Genomic DNA, 21543 nt, shown 5'->3' on the forward strand with positions numbered 1-21543 from the left:
GGACCGGGTCATTACAGAAGCAAGGGAATAGCTGCTGCTCAAAGTCAAAACTGAATAGGAGATCGATTTTGTGCTTGATTGGAATATGCCGGACCTGAAGCAGCATGGACAGATTCGTTTGTACACTGAAGATTACCATATTTGGGCTGTACTTAGCATTCGAGTTACGATTGTACCTTCGAACGCATTTCCATGAATGAAAGCAATTCTAATTGACTCTAAGATGGTTGAATCCGTGATGGTTGATCACACCTAATAGATGCTCAGGACAAAACTTAAATTTGATATGACGATGAAAATGTTCCAGTTGAATCAGAAACAAAGCAAGTAAAGCTGCAGTTTTTCACTTTTTACTGCCGGGTAGACGGTCCAAAGGAGCGATTTCCGAGCGAAACAAGCGCCCGACGATAATCTGATTCAGTATGTCACCCACGAGAACACCTGAGTCAGCATCACCACCACCAAAACCAAACGAAGATGGTAATAGATCCCACAAAGATCAAGTCAAGCCATCTGCGCCCTTCTTGTCGCCACCTTCCCTGTATATAAGCACACCCGCAAAACATTCCAAAGAAGTGTTCACATCTCTAGAGTCATCCTCTAAGCCTTCTCCTTCTTCAATCTCCTCTCTCTCTCTCTCTCTCTCTCTCTCAGAAATGGTGATGCAAAAGCTAGTAGTTTCATTCTTGTTCAGTCCCCTGCTGCTTTGGATTCTTTACGTTTCAGGTTTGCGATAAAAACTCGTCTCTTCTGATCACTTTCAGTCGATCCTTAATTCCCTCAAATGTTCGCTTTGTTTCAAATTACTTCTGAGGTTTGTAGAATGAATCCTTTTTGTGCAGGACATCCGTCCTTGGTTGAATGCGCCTCCCATCACCACCACCACCACCACCATCACCATCACCATCGCGTCCGGCATGTCAACGACCGCCATGCCGTGTTTCGTCTGACAAAGATGTTTGTCTTCGGAGATTCGTACGCAGACACAGGGAACAACCCGATAGTCTTGGTAAACTCGTGGAAGGTTCCCTACGGAATCACCTTCCCCGGCAAACCCACCGGTCGATACTCGGACGGCCGGGTCTTGACCGATTTCCTTGGTCAGTGTCTCTCTTCCTCTGAGCTTTCTCCGTTCCCCGCGTTTATTAATGAATAAGAACAAACCTTTCAATTCAGGAAGAGAGAACTGAACTCTGTTTTGTTTGGACGTATTGCTAAAAAGACAGGATGACGTGCTGTCATCCCAATTGCATCAATCCTTTGTTTATCTACACAAACGGAAGAACATCACATCATGATTGCGATTCATTACCATACTAATCAATCATTCTAGAACAAAACACATGAAGAAGAGGCTAGTAATCCAGTGTGAATATACGAATATGAAGTGGTGGGGCTCCTCTTCAACCTTGTCTCGCCACTTACTCAGTAGTGCCTCCTGTGCGGGCCTCTCGCATTGCTTTTTCTGCAAATGTTTTGCCTTTGCCTTTTATCTTCTATCTTTTCAGATCAGCCTGCTACCTTTCCCTCAGATTCCCACCTTTCCATTATCACATGCCAAGAGGCCACTACTTTACTCTTTTTTTCTCTCTTTGACTGGTTAGTCCCCAAAAACAGCTGATTGTGATACGGGATCCATCGACCACCAAAAGATTCTAATACAAGCTTCAGTCGATTTTAGTCCAACATATTCGGCCCATCTACTTCCTGAGGTGAGAAGTTCTTGCGAGCTGCCCAAATCCGGCCGGAATCTTGGCGTGCATGACCTGTCCTTGATCCGATTGTAGCCATGGACTTAGTCTGGTATCTGACAACCAACTCAAATACCTATAAGATCGCCAATTAAAAGAATTAGGACCGGCTGCTTTGATTTTGATAAGGACAAACGGCGACACATCTATCTGATCCTCACTTTCTGTCACCCTTCTAACATGTTCTAACATGCGGTCGTTGTTATTACATGCAGCTGCACATATCGGAGTGAGATCACCAATCCCGTATAGGTGGAGGAAGGTCGGGTCCAAGTATGTGAAATACGGAATGAACTTTGCGTACGGAGGGACGGGGGTGTTCGACACGCTGTTTTCTCAGCCAAATATGACACTCCAGATCGATCGGTTCCAACAGCTCATCGCCCAATCTGTCTACACTGGACGAGATCTTCAGTCTTCGCTCGCTCTCGTTACCAACTCCGGCAACGACTACTCCACATACTTGGCCAAGGGTGGCTCTTACGAGGTAATAACTCATATTGGATCTCGAGAACAGTACATTTTCTATTTAACTATGTAAAGATAGTGAAGTTAATATTTGAATTTTGAAAAAACAAAAGCGCTGGTTACAACGCTTCTCGCGTGAAAACATTGTTCCTCAGAAAATGTCTGAAGCTTCACAAGGTGCACTATGGACGAGATGCACCTGACGGCCAGGATCTGGGCTACCAAATATGCGCAGTGGCCCATCCTGTGACGTTCTTGTCTTAATTGCATTGGTTTTCACTCAGTCACGACCTCACCATCTTTCATAATCTTACCTAATCCGATCCCTTAATGGTTTGATCCTCCCAAAATATGAGAACACTCGTGCATTATGCCAAAAAAAAAAAGGGTGTCTAAATCAGATAAAATCAGAAAGCTATGGACTCGATGAGTCATGAGTTGAATTGGAACGGTTGGGATGATTATCAACAGTACTCAAGCCTACCACAGATGGAATTTAATTTGTTTTCCGATGACGTGGAATGCACGATTCACTGATGAAAGAAGATGTGGATGAAGTCACCCGATCCCTTAGGCACATCTTGCTTTCATCTTGAACTGCTAACCAATCTGCACATTCATTAGCTTTGCCTTCAATTGTCACTTACCGGTATTCTCATGTTAACCGATGCTTCCATTGTGTTACACTTCATAGATATTTGTCTCGTCGGTTGTCTCTGTTTGCTGCGGTGATGCTGAAAATCTTGAGGGCTTGTCTATGCTCGTCAGGACTTGCCAAAATTCATAATACAGGTGGTGAACCAGCTCGCTTTGGACATAAAACGCATCCACGACCTGGGCGTGAAAATGATAGTCGTTGCAGGTCTACAGCCTTTGGGATGTCTTCCTCGGAGCACCGTCTTCGATTCTTTCCGAACTTGCAATGTGACTGCAAATTCATTGGCAACCTTCCATAACCAGCTGTTGCAGCAGGCGGTCGCAAAGCTGAACAACCAGACACAGGCATCGCCTGCTTTCGTTGTCGTCGATCTCTATACCTCATTCATGTCCGTGCTTAATGACAAAGGTAACTTGTCTTGCACTTAGTAAGTATTGAATATCTAGATTCCTCGACTAACCCGTTTTATCTCACCCCATCAAAGGAATACTGGGTCGACCAGGCCTATGTACTCGCAGTCTCCCCTCACCAAACAACTTAAGTTTTTCGATGGGACAATCTAGACCTACTTACGCACAACCACAGCCATTTCCTAATCTTGGTTTATTCGTCGTTCTTTGTTATGTTTCTGTATTTCCAGCAAGTACCAAGTTTCAGGAACCGCTGAAACCATGCTGCGTGGGGACAAACAGCAGTTATTCGTGCGGGAGTGTGGATGAAAGTGGGCAGAAGCAATATGAACTGTGTAAGGACCCGAGAGGTATGTTCTTTTGGGACATGGTGCACCCTACGCAGGAGGGTTGGGGAGCTGTGTTTTCTACATTAGGACCCCATCTCAAGCTACTATAGATTGATATATTCCCATTTACTACTCAATAATTCACGGTCTTCAGTGTGGATAAAAACCTTGAATGGTCTTCGGTGGTCTCGAATTGGAAACGCGAGAGAGAGAGAGAGAGAGAGAGGGTATTGTGTGTTAATAACTATGTACACTTGGATAGTTTTAACCTTATATTATAATGTACGTGCAAGATTGACAAGCGAAATCTCTATCGAAAAGTTGATGTGGCATGCGCCAATTTAAATTAGTTGGCCCACACTCGTTGATTTAAATTTTTTTAGTGAAGTGGGTAATTTTGAATATAGAACATGTGCTCAGTCTTAAGCTCTCTCTAGTTATCTCTCTAGTATATTGAGCAATATGAGAGTCAATAATTAACTAATTGACCCTCAATGTGGATTGGTGTTCGATGAATTTCTCAAATAAATAAATCCTGTGATCGGCGCAATTGTCAAGTAAGGATTTCCATCAAAGTTCGGTCTAGAGGAAGAGATGGAGATTCAAGTTAAAATGTGTTAGTTCAAAAGGACACTTCAATTAAGAGGGAGGGGACCTAAACAAAATGCTCACATATGACGGGAAGAGTTGTTCATGAGGTGCACATGTGAGTCAAATTGAATATGTAAATCGATGTGTTCGGAATTGGACTCTCTCCTATGTCCACATGAGATATTGACTATTCAGTTGCGCGTTAGATCATTGAGGGTATGAAGCGAGCACCATTTGCACATTCATGTTGACCCTCGAGCATAGATATTGATTATAAAAATGCTAAGTTATAGTGAAATTAGTGTTCTATATCATAAAAAGCATCAACTGTCGAACACCAGAAGATATTCAAAAAGGTGATCATTTTGCCCCCCACGTAGAACGGTAATGACCTATCAACGCAACGTGGACATGGGATGATGTCGTGAATGGATTGATGACCTGCTCGTATCATTGGATCTGGGCCACATATCTAAAATTGAAAACCAGCCAAGTAGATCGTACGGTGACTATGCACTCGATGCGTGCTTGGTTTCTAGGCCGCACAGTGATGTTTGGCCCAATTATTTCGTCTTTGCGCGAACAATATCATATCTCCTGCTTGGGCAATTTCCTACGCCACTTGGATCAACACTATCATGGTCATCGAATGTCTAGGCTTTATAGTAAAATCCAGGGTAAATTACCGATCCAATCTTGAACTAATTGTACGGATGTCATTTTAATTTTAAACTTTTTAATTTTGCTAATTTATATTCCGTTCGTTTCGCAAAAAATATGATATTTCTGGAAAACGTTTTCTAGGAAAATGACAATATTTTTGCTATTCGTGTGAAACCTCAAAATAAAGTGGAAAATATTTTCAGCCGTTCGGTATGAAAAATCTGACTGGATTTTCTTCCTTACACTCCTTTTAATAATTTTTATTTAAATTTATTTTTAAAAAAATATTCGAATTTTTAATTATTTTTTATTTTAACAATTTTTTTATATTTCTTTTCTTTTATTTTCTTTTTCTCTTCTTTTTTTGTTTCTCTTCTTCCTTCCTTTGCCAGTCACTGGCCACAGCGACTAGCAATAGGCAAGCCTTGCTGGCCTCGAGCTCGGCCTCACTCGAGGCCGGTGAGCAAGGCCAGCGAACGAGGTTGAGCCTTGCTTGTGACTAGTTGCCTGCCACGGCGGCTGGCAACCGACAGAGGAAGGAAGAAGAGAAAAAAAAAAAAGAGAGAAGAAAAGGAAAAATATTAAAACTAATTAAAAATTTGATTTGTTAAAAAAAGAAAAAATAAAAATAAAGTAAAATGTGTTTTGTGAAAGGAAATGAGGTGAAAGAAGATATGGAAAATTATTTTCACTTACACACTTTTGAAGGTTTTTTCTCCTTTGAGGGAAATGTTTTCTATGATTAGTTTATTTTCCGTAAAAGGAACGTCGAAAAATCTGGAAAATGTTTTCCTAGAAGTTATTTTCTATGAAACGAACGGAGCCTTAGTCGAAAACCTTTACGCGATATTTTAATGTAATCCTTCCGACCAATTGCCGCCGGCAATCACTCATGTAAGATGTCATTTCGAACAAAGTTATCCACGCCAGCATGCCACGTAGAACGGCTGGCGATGGCTAGATGTTACATAAGCAATTTCTGGCAGCAATTGGCCTGAATGATTATATTAAAATTTTACACAAATATTTAGGACTTTTGGCAATATAAGAAATTTTAGGACTAAATTGGTATTTGTATAATAGGTTTTTGACTGACTTGGTAATTATCCTGTGAAGTCCACAATATCAGTGACTATGATGATATCGGTCCTATGTAAATTAAATCTATGATGTAGTTCCATGCATACATATTTACCAGTTGAATTCAGGCCACAGATGGTGGGTGCAAGGTAGTTGACAGCTAACAAAATAAACGTGTGAAGGTGTTAGGCGAAAGAGCCCATTCCTAAGAATCAATATGGTGTTGAGCAGTAAATAATATATAGTTGATGCCCATAACTCATTGATTTGCATTTATGAGAGAATGTATGTTTAACTAAATATGTGAACTCGCATAAACTTTTAGCTTCATTTTCATGATTTTCCATAGTTAGGAGGTACCGAGGTGATATCGGAGAAGCTGATTGCTAGGTGGGGCTCTCAATGATTCATCGACATTTGCTGCACATCTCAATGAAGAGGTCTTGTTGACCATCATCATCTGAGTGAAAATTTCAGTCACTTTTGGGTCCGGTCGGAAGAGAGACATGGGTAAAAATAGGAAGTGATTATTGAGAATTTTGAGATGCACGTGTGAGAGTGGATAAGGCAAAAGAGTCGCACATCTACGAAAGTACCTGATGTGGGGCGGTTAAAAATCTCTGACAGGTCATAACTCATTACCTCATACTATTAATTGGTGCAGACTTGTGTTCTCGCTCTTGAAGCGTACCGCACTTTTGCTGCACGTCTCAAACAACAACAGAGCGACAGAGAAAGAGAAACAAGGGTTTCTTTTGTATAAATTGACACATGCCGCATATTCAATGATACAGTAAGTAGGAAACGAGACCGAGATAGGAGGAGGCCCTCCTCCTCCATCCAAAACTATATTAAAAAAAACCGGTCAAAACCGTACTAGTGGAAAAGGGTGACTATCAGACCAAAAAAAAGAAAAGGGTGACCATGATGATGATTGTATATAGAAGTGGAAGATTACATAGATCCATTGCTTCAAACTCTCTGTCCCATTAATTCGACACGACAAGACACCATGACAACAGCATTCGATCATCAGTGGCTTCTGCGAGCGATTCCCAGTTTCTTCTTTCGCGCATATCTGCTGAACATATGATGCGCAAGTTTGACAAAATTTGAAAGTTAATAGAATTTTCCTTGTCAGTGCAAGATCACAAGCCGTCGCCCAAATTTCCACAAATGGGAGTCAATCATATCCAACTGTATCCTTATGGCCTCATGTTGCACATGTTGATCTTTTCGACTGAACAGATCCATTGAGGATATACTTCCATCAAGTTCCTTTCCAAACGCAAAGTATCAACACGGGGATAAGAACATTAGGAGTGCCATAACTTTCGTACGGTGTTCACTTAAGTGCCATAACTTTTTTTTCGCACACTTAAGTGTTACAAATTTGAAAAAACAATCACTTAAGTACCATCGGTGATTTGTCTTGCCGGAAAATCCAACGTGGACGTCGGTCATCCTACGTGGCATCGCCGACGCTGATATGGATAATTAATTAAAAAAAAAATCCATGTCAAAACAGAAAATTAATAAGAAAATCCAGGTAAGATAATTTGCCGGGAATGACACTTAAATGATCGATTTTGCTCAGATGTGGCACTCAAGTGAGCGCCGTACGATAGTTATGGCACTCCTGTTGTCCATATCCAAAACATTTTTATTTATAAACGAAAAGGTTGAGGAGGGCCAATCAATGCAATTCATTTTGAACTTTACCATAAGGGTCACACATAGACAAATGCCTTGCATTAATTAATTCTTTATAAAACATATTAATAGAAGTAGGTACCATATTTATAAAACTAGGTACTTCTCATGAATGAGGCCCATTACATAGAAAATCCAAAATATTTTAAATTTAATTTTCAACAAAGATCAAAATTAAAATATCATCAAAACAATTATTATGTACTAATACATAAGTAGTATTAATTATAAATAATATCATTCGACTCTTCTTTTTCTCAACCACCGTACGACCCTTGAATCTAGAAACCCGTCATACTCTCTCATTATTTTACTCGCATCAACTCAAATATAATTAAGTAGGTTAGGTTTAACATTTAAATGAGTAATTATGTGAAAAGGATAAATGCAAAAAGGCCTTTTTCCATCCATTTTTTGACTTTCGATGCCCCCTATTACCTTAAACTAACCATAATATCTCTTGCAGGTCCATATTAAGATTATTTCTTACCTTTCTTTTCTTTTCTTTCTTTGGAAATTCTGATGCATTTAGAATTGACAAAAAAATATGTATTTGCCAATGGTTTGAGTGGATTGTCTTATAATGCAATTACAATTATCATAATTTTCTTATCAATAACTAATTATTCCACTTAATGAGCCATACTTTTCTATTTTGTCAATGTAGTCCTAAATTTTTGAGCAATTTTCCAATGTAGTCTTTCCCGCCAATTGCCACAAAAAATCGCTGACGTGGTGTTTAGTCATGGCCGGCAATCCAAAGTGGAAAGTTAGGATGGCAATTTGTTGATTTCCAAGTCGCAATTTGCGACGGCAATTGGCAAGAAAGGCTACGTTTAAATATCGTGCAAATGTGTTGGACTATATTGACAAAATTGGAAAGTTAAAACTGAATTGACATCCATACAATAGGTTTAAGACTAAATTGATAATTTTCCCAAATATTTAAATAATCACTCCTTCAATGGACACGTGTATAAGCATTTTTGGGATAAGTACACTAGGAGTGCCATAACTTTCGTACGGCGCTCACTTGAGTGTCACAAATTTGAAAAATCGATCACTTAAGAGTCATCCGCGATTTGCCTTGCTGGAAAATCCGACGCGACATCGCCGGCGCTGACGTGGACAATTAAAAAAAAAATCCACGTCGAAATGGGAAATTAATAAAAAAAATCCATGTAGGAAGGTTTGCCGGAAATGGCACTCAAATGATCGATTTTACTCCGATATGGCACTTAAGTGAGCGAAAAAAAAGTTATGGCACTCAAGTGAGCGCCGCACGAAAGTTATGGCACCTCTACTGTTCTTATCTCTATCAACATGTCTTTCATCAAAGACAAAGTGGAAGGTCTTCTAGGCTCCGTTTGTTTCGCGAAAAACATTTTGCGGGAAAATATTTTCCTCATTTTCCCGCGTTTGAATCGTTTAGGAAATTTTTGACAAAAAAAAAATCATTTAGGAAAATGAATTTAATGGAAAATCAATACTTTAATTGAAGAAAATGATTTAATCTTTAAAAAATCGAAAATCATTTTGCAAAATATTACTAAATATTGACGCTTGGACCAGAAACTTTACATTTGAGCACGAAAACCCCAACACTTGTTCTTGGGGGTTCCCGGACCCTTGACAATGGCCCCAAGTTTGGGCCGAGTCCACTAGGATCCATCAAGGCCAAGCCACAGAGGTTGGGCTCGGAACACCAGTGCCCGTGGCTAGGCCTAGGACCACGATACCATTGCACGACTCCTCGGTGCCCCAACCCTGGTCCACAAAGGCCAGGCCTAAGACCCCGGTGCTTGTGCCCAAATATCTTCCTCTCGGGCCCCGAGTCCATTGAGGTCGGGCTTAGGTCCACAGCACCCAGGTCTAAGACCTACACCCGAGACCGGGTCCATCAAGGTTGGGACCGTGACCCTAGTATCGGTGCCTAAGTCCCCAGGCCCGTGTCCATCGAGGTTGGTAGTTCAAAGCACCCTTCATTGACATGGCGAGCTGCTATAGCTAGGGGTGAAAAAACACCCAAATCGCCCTGACCCAACCCGATCCGAAAATTCAAGATATTTTCGGGTCGGGTCTCATTCCTGTTCGGGCAGTGAGAGAAACAATGGATACCTTGACAATTCGGTTCAGGTCGGTTTGGGTCGGTTCGAGTACCCTAACGACCCGAAATATATTAAATATAAATACTAAATAGGAAACTCCTCCCTCCTCCCTCCTCCATCTCTTTTCTCACGTTCCTCAACAAGCTCTCCTTAGCCTCCGTCGCCGTCGCCACCTTCACCTTCCTCCTAACCGCCGTCGCCGCCATTACCCCAAATTCTCCTACGACTTCAGCCGCCGCGAGTTCCTCCCCTCGACAAGAAAGAACAAGCACCTCCGGTCCTCCCACGCCTTCCGCGGCTTAGTCCTCTCCCACCGGCACTTCTTTGACTCGATCCCCGATCTAAGCCTCCTCCGCAACCACTCCAAGGTCCTCTAGGTCTCCGCCGGAACCGGCCACGAGGTCATGGTGCTGTCCGAGTCGGGCGTTGCCGATGTCACCGGGGTTGACTTGCCGCCTCTGGTAAGCCGCGTTGGTCTGCACAATTTGCGCATCTTCGATGGGGTTTTCGATTTGGCGTTGAGTGAGCATTTGGAGGAGGCTCTGTTCCTATCACGATTCGCAGCGGAGATGGAGATGACAATGAGGGTCGGCGGTACGGGTGTCAATGGGTTGGGTCGGGTCGGGTTTCCATGATACCCGACCCAACCCGACCCGAAACTCACAGGAATGTGCTTAACCCAACCCGAACCGGCCCGAGGCCCGAACGATATATATCCCAAAAGATCGGGTCGGGTCGGGTCGGTCCGGGTAGGGTTTCTGGTATTTTTTTTTCCCTCTTCGTCCCTTCACCTCCCTCTGTTTCCAGGCTCACAGAAAAGTATGAAATGGAAACATTCCCAATTCAAACAAACTTCAAATATCTAAATTTGTCACGATCCCTTCGTACTTTGATTAAAAATAATTTCTCTATTGTGATTGCTATAGCAAACTAGATCTTGATTGTTTAAAGTATCTAAGGAAAAGAAGAGCCACATTTTCACTCTTGTGAATACACCTAGCGGTCGATCCAAATTCGATTGAACAAAAACATCAAAATTTACAAGTATGGGAAACATGATACTGAGACTTTTCAAGTAGAAGATTACAGTAAAAGAGAGCAATCAGCTTTACCCCATTTACAAAATGCTTTTAGCCATCTTCAATCCAATCAAAGTAACATTAACAACACCCACAAATCTTGACTTCCTAAACAAACCCACAATCTCCTCCACCTTCACGTGACTGCACTCCTCAACGACCACCACACAAGCCCCGCCGACTCTCGTTGTCATCTCCATCTCCGCTGCGAACCGTGATAGGAACAGAGCCTCCTCCAAATGCTCACTCAACGCCAAATCGTAAACCCCATCGAAGATGCGCAAATTGTGCAGACCAACGCGGCTTACCAGAGGTGGCGAGTCAACCCCGGTGACATCGGCAACGCCCGACTCGGACAGCACCATGACCTCGTGGCCGGTTCCGGCGGAGACCTAGAGGACCTTGGAGTGGTTGCGGAGGAGGCTTAGATCGGGGATCGAGTCAAAGAAGTGCCGGTGGGAGAGGACTAGGCCGCGGAAGGCGTGGGAGGACCAGAGGCGCTTGTTCTTTCTTGTCGAGGGGAGGAACTTGCGGCGGCCGAAGTCGTAGGAGAATCTGGGGTAGTGGCGGCGGCGGTTAGGAGGAAGGTGAAGGTGGTGACGGCGACGGAGGCTAAGGAGAGCTTGTTGAGGAACGTGAGAAAAGAGATGGAGGAGGGAGGAGTTTCCTATTTAGTATTTATATTTAATATATTTCGGGTCATTAGGGTACTCGAACCAACCCAAACCGACTTGAACCGAATTGTCAAGGTATCCATTATTTCTCTCATTGCCCGAACATGAATGAGACCCGACCCGAAAATACCTTGAATTTTCGGATTGGGTCGGGTCGGTTTGGGTTGGGTCGGGGCGATTTGGGTATTTTTGACACCCCTAGTTGGCGGGGCTTGTGTGGTGGTCGTTGAGGAGTGTAGTCACGTGAAGGTGGAGGAGATTGTGGGTTTGTTTAGGAAGTCAAGATTTGTGGGTGTTGTTAATGTTACTTTGATTGGATTGAAGATGGCTAAAAGCATTTTGTAAATGGGGTAAAGCTGATTGCTCTCTTTTACTGTAATCTTCTACTTGAAAAGTCTCAGTATCATGTTTCCCATACTTGTAAATTTTGATGTTTTTGTTCAGTCGAATTTGGATCGACCGCTAGGTGTATTCACAAGAGTGAAAATGTGGCTCTTCTTTTCCTTAGATACTTTAAACAATCAAGATCTAGTTCGCTATAGCAATCACAATAGAGAAATTCTTTTTAATCAAAGTACGAAGGGATCGTGACAAATTTAGATATTTGAAGTTTGTTTGAATTGGGAATGTTTCCATTTCATACTTTTCTGTGAGCCTGGAAACAGAGGGAGGTGGAGGGACGAAGAGGGAAAAAAAAATACCCGAAACCCAACCCGGACCGACCCGACCCGATCTTTTGGGATATATATCGTTCGGGCCTCGGGCCAGTTCGGGTCGGGTTAAGCACATTCCTGTGAGTTTCGGGTCGGGTCGGGTATCATGGAAACCCGACCCAACCCAACCCATTGACACCCCTAGCTATAGCTCGAAGTTCTCTTCATCAACAAGGCGAGTTTCTGTAGCCTATAGACCCTTTTATTCTCCTAACAAACAATAATAGTTAAGTCTTCTTACTAAAAGAAAAAAATCGCCCACCCAAAACAAGATTCAAGAGAGAGAAGAGTGAGAGTATAATGGCTAAATGCGCTTTAAATGATTCAAGGGCTTAATGTAAGCTCCGAAAGCACATCATCAATCGAATGTCGTTTTCACTTCTTTCCTTTGTTACCCTTTCATTATGTCAAGTCATTCAGCTAAAATTAAGGTATCATTTAGTCTTTAATAGGATTTCCTCTCAAAGAGAAGCAACTGCTGACAATTGAATTTTCGCTGATAGGCCTAATAAAGATAAAACCCGAGACTTAGGATTCCTGATCGCAATAAGACCCGTTTCTCAACCAAAAAGAGTCATTTACACGCCATTAGAGTCCCATTTGAATATAGTGACTAAGAGGATCCCATTTCATTTGTATTTGGGTGTCATTTTCCAAATAAATCAAAGGTTGACTTTGTTTTTGGGTCAAAATAAAGAACTGAAAATTAAAAGCCTAACTATGCATGTAAGGATAAAATTGTCTCTTTGTGATTTTCATAAAGAATAAATCATATAATTTTCATTTTTTTATAAAAACGATTGAGGGTTGACTCTTTGGTCAAACCGAAGACTTTGACTCTTGATTTTTTTTGTCTAAATTCAACCCTCAATTAAAAAATTCCAAAATTCATTTATTTGATTTCTATTTTAAACATTTGATCCAAAGACTAAGATAATTCAAATATTTCAAGCCCAATTTCAATTATTCTCGGCATGGATGGGATAGTCAACATTCGAACACGAGTTTAGGGTTATGGTTGACTGTTCATAGTAAAGTCAAATAACACATTTTAAATCCAATTAAGCCTAATAAATTCAATTTTAATACCATTTAGGCATCATGAGATAATTTAAAGAAAATAACGCAATTGAGAAATCTTGGGTCAACCCAGGTTGAGCCTATTTGATCAAAGCCAACCCAAAAAAGTCTACTCACTTAGCCCATAGATCCCATGGCGGGCCCCTCTTCATATTATTACCAAAATGACATATCTTCAATTATCAAAATTAAATTTTATGTCAACAATCCTTAAGAAGAGCTAATCCCATTCATTTTCTTTCTAATTGTAGCCATATAATGTGTCATGTCACCTATCTTGATCTATGTGACTTAATAAGAGCCAATCAGATCATTCCTTGCTCATTAAGGAATGAAAGTAAACCATAAGATCAAAATGAGAATCAAGGGCTAAGATTTGAGAAGAAATCAAATTTCCCTCTCTTAACAAAAATTCTCTGAGAACACAAGACATTCGTACACAAAAATGCTCTAAAAAAACATCTCTCTCTCATATGTCCTTGCACCGTTGGTATTCCGGCCATTTTCCATCATGATTATGGCGCCGATATACCTAGCTTGTCGTGTGACAACGTTCCTTGGTCTATACGCAAGCTAGCCATGCTGATCATTGTTCATTCTTGTTGCCAGATTCGTTCAATTTTGTAGAATTTCGATAATTCCTCACCGGTGATCACTTAAAGGTAAGTTTTCTTAATAAACTTGTGATGATAATTACAAAGGATCATCCGAGAATCCTTGACTCAATGATAGTCCAAAATTGAAGTCACAACTTCAATCTATGATTGAATTTCAAGGTAAGGTGTGATGAAATCAAATAGCAATAGTTAAAGCATAAGATTCAATTTAGAAGATTGATTGTCAATTCATGTTTTAGACTCCCCAGCATGTTCAATTTCATGTGGCCAAAACCTCCTAGGTAGTATTTGATTATGAGTTTTGATTAGTAATCATGAATTTGTGCTTGATTCTATGAGTTTAGGTGTTGTTTCTTAGAAATTAATCATAGTTCAAGTTTGGTTTTGAAGTTTTGCATGATTGATTCAAACTTTTGGGATAAGAACACTAAAAGTGTCATTAATTTCTTACGGCGCTCACTTGAGCGCCACAACTTTTTTATTGCTCACTTTTTTTTTGTCAGATTTTATTGTTCACTTGAGTACCACATTTATTAAAAATCATTCATTTGAGTGTCATTGATGATTTATCTCACCGGAAAATCCAACATGGCTTAAATTTATTTTGCAACATCCAACGTGGCTTGCCAACAAGATGAAGTCAGCAAGTGAGAAGGCAAACGACGTCGTTTAGTGATATGATTGAAGATCCTTATCCAATCTAATCAAATTGGGGCAAAATTCAATTTCGTTCACGAAGAACCCTAGCTCTAATTCTTCAAATTAGGGCAAATAACCTTATCAAATTTGCAAAAGAGATCAGATTAGATGGTCAAAGCAGCCATGAAACTCCCCCTCCAAAGGCGCCGATGACAAAGGAGAAAGTGAGAATGAAGTGCGAGAAAGACCCACAACAAGATCAAGAGCGACAACGAGACGGAAATCAAGGACGTCTCCAAATTAATAACCCTACTCCTCCACTTCCTCCTCACCAGAGAGCTCATCACCGATACATTCTTGCAAATCTATGGAGTCTGCGAGTTTCAAAGATGAAGCATAGAGAGAGAGACACACACACACACACGCCGTCATTTCTGTGAAGGAAGCATTTAGAGAGAGAAAGAGAAAAACGACCACGTTTTTGTTACTATAGCCATGTTGGATGAAGAATTTCCACATTGGACTTCAATTTGTTTTTAAAATGCCTCATCGGAAGGAAAATTTAAGTTAAAATGCCACATATGACAAATTGCCAGAATAGGCACTCAAGTGAACATTTTTACACAAATATGGTACTTAAGTGAGCGAAAAAAAAGTTATGACACTCAAATGAGTGCCGTACAAAAGTATGGCAATTGTGCTATTATTATTTCGAAACTTTTCTATGTTGGCTGAAATCATTAGAACATAAATTTGATGTTGATATGAGTAGTAATTGATCAAAGGTTGAAGTAATATTGCATGAATGTTGATTGAAAAGCAAGTTAAATTGAAATCATGTAAATTCCTTAGAAATCATGGCTCAATTAATGTTAGATGACAGAGTTTGATGTTAGAATGTTGAAGATGTGCTTGAATGCTCAAATGTTTGAGTTGAAGGTGTTTTTGGAGTAGATGAATGTGCTTAATGATTTTTACGGGAAAATCAGACTATTCTGAGTTCATTGATTTTTACAGGAAAATCAGCTTAGAATCAAGAAAACTAATCTTCAGATGAATTGTATTTGAAAATAATTGCTTTAATTTAATATAAGACTGATAGAATTTGAAGATCATTAAGGTTGTCAAAATTGAGTAAAAAACCCCTGGAGTAATTGAGTGTCAGATCTGGAAATTTGGTCTCAGCGTCGACTAAACTTGTTTTGCAATTATAAAAAAGTTAAAGGACTAATTAGCAAAAGGGAAACATATGAAAGTTGTAGAGGATGTCCTGAACTAAAAATGCCCAAAAATTTATAAAATTCTACGTAGGATTGGGCGGTCAATTCAATTGAATAAAGTCAAAGTCAGAATTGTTCTACAAAACTGATATAGAGTGAGTCCATGGGGTAAATCGCATAATTTCTCATAGCTAGAAGGCTATTTTATAAAATCTCAAAAAATGAAAGTTGTTAAAACGTGTAATGAACAGTCTGTCTGTCAAATTTGGTATCTTTTAACGGTTGTTTGATATTTTTTCGTAATCTTAAAGAATCAGGTCTAAACAGGGCAAAATATAGAGCAATCCGGTTTAATTAAATTTTATGTATTAATTGGGCCATAAATTATGAAAAGTGATCTTAATGAAAGTTGTAAAAGACTTAATAATATTTAATTGAAAATTCAAATCACTCAATTTGGAGTTCATTAATTCCTTCAATTGGATTAAAACTTAAATGGCCAAAATCATGGGTAAAATTGAAGTTGACCTCTTGATCAACTAATTGATTTAGTGATTTCTATGGCCAATTAGCCTCAATGTGTGTCCGTTTGACCTTGTTTGTGATTGAATTGATGATTGATTACTTTCATTTTCGATTAATGATGCATGATACCATCGGTGGGTAGCTTAGTGACGGGGGTACACTTTAATTAGGTGCTTAGTGATGTAAGCCCATCACTTGAGAATTTTGCAAGTGGGGATTAATAATCACTTGATATTAAACCCTAGTTGATTACGAGGTGAATGGGTAATCAAATTTTATGTCAACATTAAATCCTAAATCGAACTCGATACTCTTGGTGATTGTTTGATTTAGTAAACTTGTTAATGTGTGGATTGAGTAATTGCATGAATGTATGATGAGATTGACGATGAAGACAGGCGGCCGAAAGCTTGGAATGGCGATCCATGATGGTGATTAGGCTTATATTCATTGGCTTAGCTTAGTATTAATTAGGCTAGTTTAGTTAATAGACTTAGGAATTAATAATAGACTTAATCAAAATAAGTCTAGTTAGGAAATGAAAATCAATTTAGACTTAGAATCACTCTCTTAATGAGTGTGCAGCTTAGTCTAGATTAGTACTTTCATTCTAAATAAAATGAGTAGAAGCTAGGCCTGCCTTTATCTAGCTTAAATATAGGAATTAGACCTCATGGGGATCATGTATCGGGACTCGAGAACAAAGCCATGTATATTCTTTGCCGACAAGTATCGGGTTTTCTTTTTCGTACCTTACTTTTAGCCTTTCAATACTTAGTTGTTTAATTCCCGCACTTTCATTACATTGGTTGATCTTTTATTTTTAAAATGGTTAAGATAAGTATTAGGACCATAATAAATCCCTAAAAACCATCACATGAACACTAATAGAAACTATTAGTGTAATCAATTCCCCGACCCTAGAAAATATCTAGTTGCGTAGGAAGTGAGACAATCTCCTGTGCTTCGGTTGGTTTCTAGCCGACCCTAATAGGCTAATGGCGACTCCCATTTCACATATAATATTCATAGGCTAAATCAAACTTAAATGAATCCCAACATCGCGCGAGGTAAGGGTTAGGAAAACCCATGGCTAATCGAGAGTCGTCGGCCCGCCTTTTGAACATTACCTCTAAACCCCGCTTCCCCACAACAACCGTGTCAAGGAGGGTCGCAACACCCGCGCCAAGTCCATCGAGATTGGGATCAAGACCCCGAAGCTCGTGCCCTAGTGCTCGGGTCTATTGAGGCCAAGCTTGGATCCCCGACGCCCAGGTCGGGGGTCTATCGAGGCCAGACTCGAGACCTTGGTGCCTGTACCCGGTTCACTGGCTGTCTATGCACAAGTTACTAGCGTTCGAATAATGTATATCTATTTAGGAAAATCAAATCAAATTTTATTTACCAAACAACGGAAAATATTTTCCAGTTCATTTTCATGTTTCAACTAAACACCATAAAGTATTGTCATTTTCCTCAAAAATAAATATCTAGAAAATATTTTCCCGAATGTTACATTTTTCGCGAAATAAATAGAGCCTTAACAGAGAAAATTACTTTGAATAATTTTTTAAAATTTTCCATAGGTAAGGCTAACCAAAGGTTCTTTTGAAGTTGTTTTAGGTTAGTTTCGGTTCACTCTTTTGTTTGATAAAATAAATGGACTTTTAGCATGTTTTAAAGATTGTTTTTCTTGCTACTCATTTTTCATATTGGTATTGTGGAACAAGTTATTATCCTTTAGTAGAAGAAATCATGCTTTTTCGGTTATGATTATGATGCTTCTAGACGGATACAAACTGACTATCTAATGAACTTTTTTGTGAAAACTGATTTTTTTGGAAATAGAATTGAGGTATATGGTGCCGATGTGTTTTTGGCTCGAGAGTTGAAAGAGTCAGAGAAATTGTTATGAAATAATATATAAAAAAACGATAGTAAGGCATCTGTTCATTTACAACATCATCATTAACCATACTTTTATTTACCTCTCTTAGCAATGACTTAATTTTAATAACTATTACGAATTATTAATCTTTAATTGTGTCACTTATACCTTTCTCCGATTGAATTACCAACTTCAATTAGGTTGAGTACTAATTTTTCTCTGATCATAATAATGGCTAATTTTGTGTTACAAACTCTTATTTTAGTTTGTTACCAACATATATATATATATATATATATATATATATTTTGGTAACCGAGGTGTTCGGGCCAGCTTGCGCGCACCTCGACTATTCCTCGGGGGAGACTAGCACAGAAACCCACCGCCATGGCCCTCCACTTAAATCACAAGTGCTCAGCTAGAGAATCGAACTTGGGACCAGTGCGCCTAACCACACAATCCCAAGTATGCCCTAACCAACTGAGCTACCCATGGGTGGGTTTACCAACATATATTTGGTTTTTTGTTTTATCACCAACTTCTACTATTTCTGACAACAAACATTATCTATCTTTCTTTGAAAAGCCTTATATTTACCGAATATTATGGAAATTGCCAACCCTTATTGTGACACTTACCGACTTTCCTCCAATTAAGTTACAAACTAATTTTAGATTGCCAATTCTCATTAGACTTACTTACTCTCATATATTTGTTTTTGTTACATTTACTAACTATTCTATAGTGTCACTATTTTTATCTACCTTGCTTATCAATTAGATTGATCACCAATATTTCTTCAATCGAGTTACTAACTAATCACTCATTAAAAACAACATACCATCTCTTATTTTATTCAGTTATCGACATTTGCCTACTTTTTTTTATTACCAACTTCTCTTATTTCTAACAAATAAAATTTCTTACCTTTTGCCAATTTTATGTACTTCCTAGCAACACTTTAAATTTACCAACATTTTTTTGTAACTAACTAACTTTTGTCCGATTAAGTTACCAACTAGTTTTTAGTTATCAAGTCTAGTTGAGTTGCTTACCAACGTGTATTTGTTTCTTTTTAATTAAACATACTTTATATTGATTTTTTACTTATATTTGTCTTACTTACTAATGTTTTTCTACAGTTAAATTACCAATTAATTGAGTATTTTCAACTCTCATTTGAATTAGTTACCAACTTTTTTGGTTTTTTTTAATTATCAACTCCTTTTGTATTTGACAAAAGATTTCTCTCACTTCTTATTTACTTTTGTTTCACTTTCTTATCAACACATTACCAACTATCATATCAAATTGTAAGTTGCACTAAAAGTTCAGAACGTTTTGCCCAATTTCCACTCAAGTTCTAAAGGTTAAAAAGTGCAAGTCCTGAACATTTTGAATCTAGTCCAATCAAGTTTTTTTAGCGACCTCTCATCCAATTTTACTAACCAATTTTGTAACGTGGCATACCGAAATCCGATATAACGCTTTCCATTATTTTTTGGACGGGGGCACTATGAGGGGTTTTGAAGATTAGGGAGTATCGTTGACCCTCGTCGGCAATAAGCGAGGGCCCTCATAATGTGTAGCAAGGTTAGCCGATCCTTGCGGCCGACTAGCCCTTCACCACACGTGGGCGAGGGTTGCCGACCTATGCCAGCAACGTGGGGGCATCAACACTGCCCCCAATATTCAATCCTACTGTGGTGCCTCTCTCTCTCTTTCTCAACGAGCTGGTTTTGTTTCATTTTTCCTTCTAGTTTTTGGTTTTTTCTGTTATATTTTTTAATTTTGGTTTCTTTCCCTTTTTTAAGAGTTTGACTCATCTTTTCACATAACTTTTGGCCCTTTTTTCGTTTCTCTCAAATTTTTTGCTTTTTTTATTCGCAATTCTTTTTAATTTTTTTCAATTTCGGCCTTCCTAACGTGGCATCACAGCCTCTCCACATCAGTCTAGTATGATAAAATCTGTTAGAGAAGGCCACGATGGATTTTCAATGTGCCACGCGACAAAAATTGGCTAAGCAGTTGCCGAAAGATTTTGATTGCTCGGATTCAAAACCTTTAGAATTTGATTGCACTTTTCACACACTTAAGACTTGATTGCATATTTAGGCCCAACGTTGAAAGCTGTTGGTACAATTTTCACCATCAACTCTAGTTGGTAATTTGATATGACAAAAGTTAGAAAATTACTCCAGTTTAGGTTGATAATCTAATCTAAGAATTTGTAAATTTGAAATGTTAGTAAGTTTTGCCAATAAAAATTGGTAAAATATGCAAAGTAAATAAAAAGCCAGTAATTTTGTGAAATGATAGTAAGTTAATAGTAAGCTAATTGAAAAAAAGGTCACCCATTCTTTACCAACCTTTTATTAAAATTACCAACACTTTACTGAAATTTATCGGCACGCAAAATATTCGTATAATATTAAAAAGTAACAATAAATTTCTGCTCCAAATGAACCACAAATACAGTACAGTATGTTCAATAAGGTCCACAGAAATTCTGTTTGAGGTCGAGGAGTGCAAGAAATATCCCGATTGTTTGTAACTTTAGAGAGAAGTCTATATGTGCTCGAGGACACGTCTTATTTCATTGTCAGGTTCAGACGTCGAAAGACTCTCAAGAAGACGGAGACATGATATGCAGACATAATAAAGCACCAAGTTAGCTCTGGAACGTGGAGCAGAGAGGTCAGGACAGACGATATTGGTGGCAAATAGAGCCTAATGAACCAAGCTGCAGCTGCTATGGCTTACTGAAAGGAAAGGAGATAGGTCCCCACTTCCCAACAAACGCGAATATGCTCTGATGTGTCTTTGGAAATTTCAATGGGACAGAAGCTTGGGTCAAGAAAACCCTTGAAACGTGTCTGTGAATGTGGAATCCGTCGCCCGATGTGCCAAGGACGTCCATCTTTTTGGCCAGGTACAAACAGGTCCTGGGACGGTGGCCGCAGATCCCGTGAGAGATGGAGACAGCGGTGGCGTTGAGCGGCATCAAGGCGGGGTAGTGACTAGGCCATGGCCATTATCTCAAAGTCAAGATGGAGATTCGCTGTGTATGTACTGACTTAAGTGGCTCGTGTAACTGAAGTGATTTCAATGCTGCGGGACTACCATAAATGAAAGCAATGGACCTCGGTGATCAAAGGATCCTAGATGAGTTTTAGCTTGACTGGGCAAGTGCGGTCATGGCCCGACAAAGCTTTGAGCGATTGAACGTTCCGATTCTTATTCAGAATAAGATAACGTCCGGCGCATCATTCATCAAGTCCAAATGACGGCACGCCTTAAAAGTGACACATCTGGGGAAAGAACGGTATCGGCCCTT

General features: G+C 39.4%; 2 protein-coding genes across 2 annotated transcripts; one reads left to right on the forward strand and one right to left on the reverse strand.

Annotated features, from left to right (window-relative positions):
* Window positions 1-313: 313 nt before the first annotated feature.
* LOC115675352 (GDSL esterase/lipase At3g09930-like) lies at window positions 314-3910 on the forward strand. Its single transcript, XM_030597962.2, has 5 exons — window positions 314-726; window positions 843-1100; window positions 1967-2238; window positions 2988-3285; window positions 3518-3910. The coding sequence occupies exons 1-5, from the start codon at window positions 423-425 to the stop codon at window positions 3724-3726; spliced, it is 1341 nt and encodes a 446-aa protein (XP_030453822.2). The 5' UTR covers window positions 314-422; the 3' UTR covers window positions 3727-3910.
* Window positions 3911-10849: 6939 nt separating this feature from the next.
* Window positions 10850-11351, reverse strand: LOC115677547 (uncharacterized). Its single transcript, XM_056303701.1, has one exon. The coding sequence runs from the start codon at window positions 11213-11215 to the stop codon at window positions 10889-10891; it is 327 nt and encodes a 108-aa protein (XP_056159676.1). The 5' UTR covers window positions 11216-11351; the 3' UTR covers window positions 10850-10888.
* Window positions 11352-21543: the final 10192 nt, after the last annotated feature.

The sequence above is a fragment of the Syzygium oleosum genome, unplaced genomic scaffold (genome assembly GCF_021117445.2).
Source record: "Syzygium oleosum isolate NSW1041296 unplaced genomic scaffold, Sole_v2.1 Sole_v2.28, whole genome shotgun sequence".
Lineage (NCBI taxonomy): Eukaryota > Viridiplantae > Streptophyta > Magnoliopsida > Myrtales > Myrtaceae > Syzygium > Syzygium oleosum.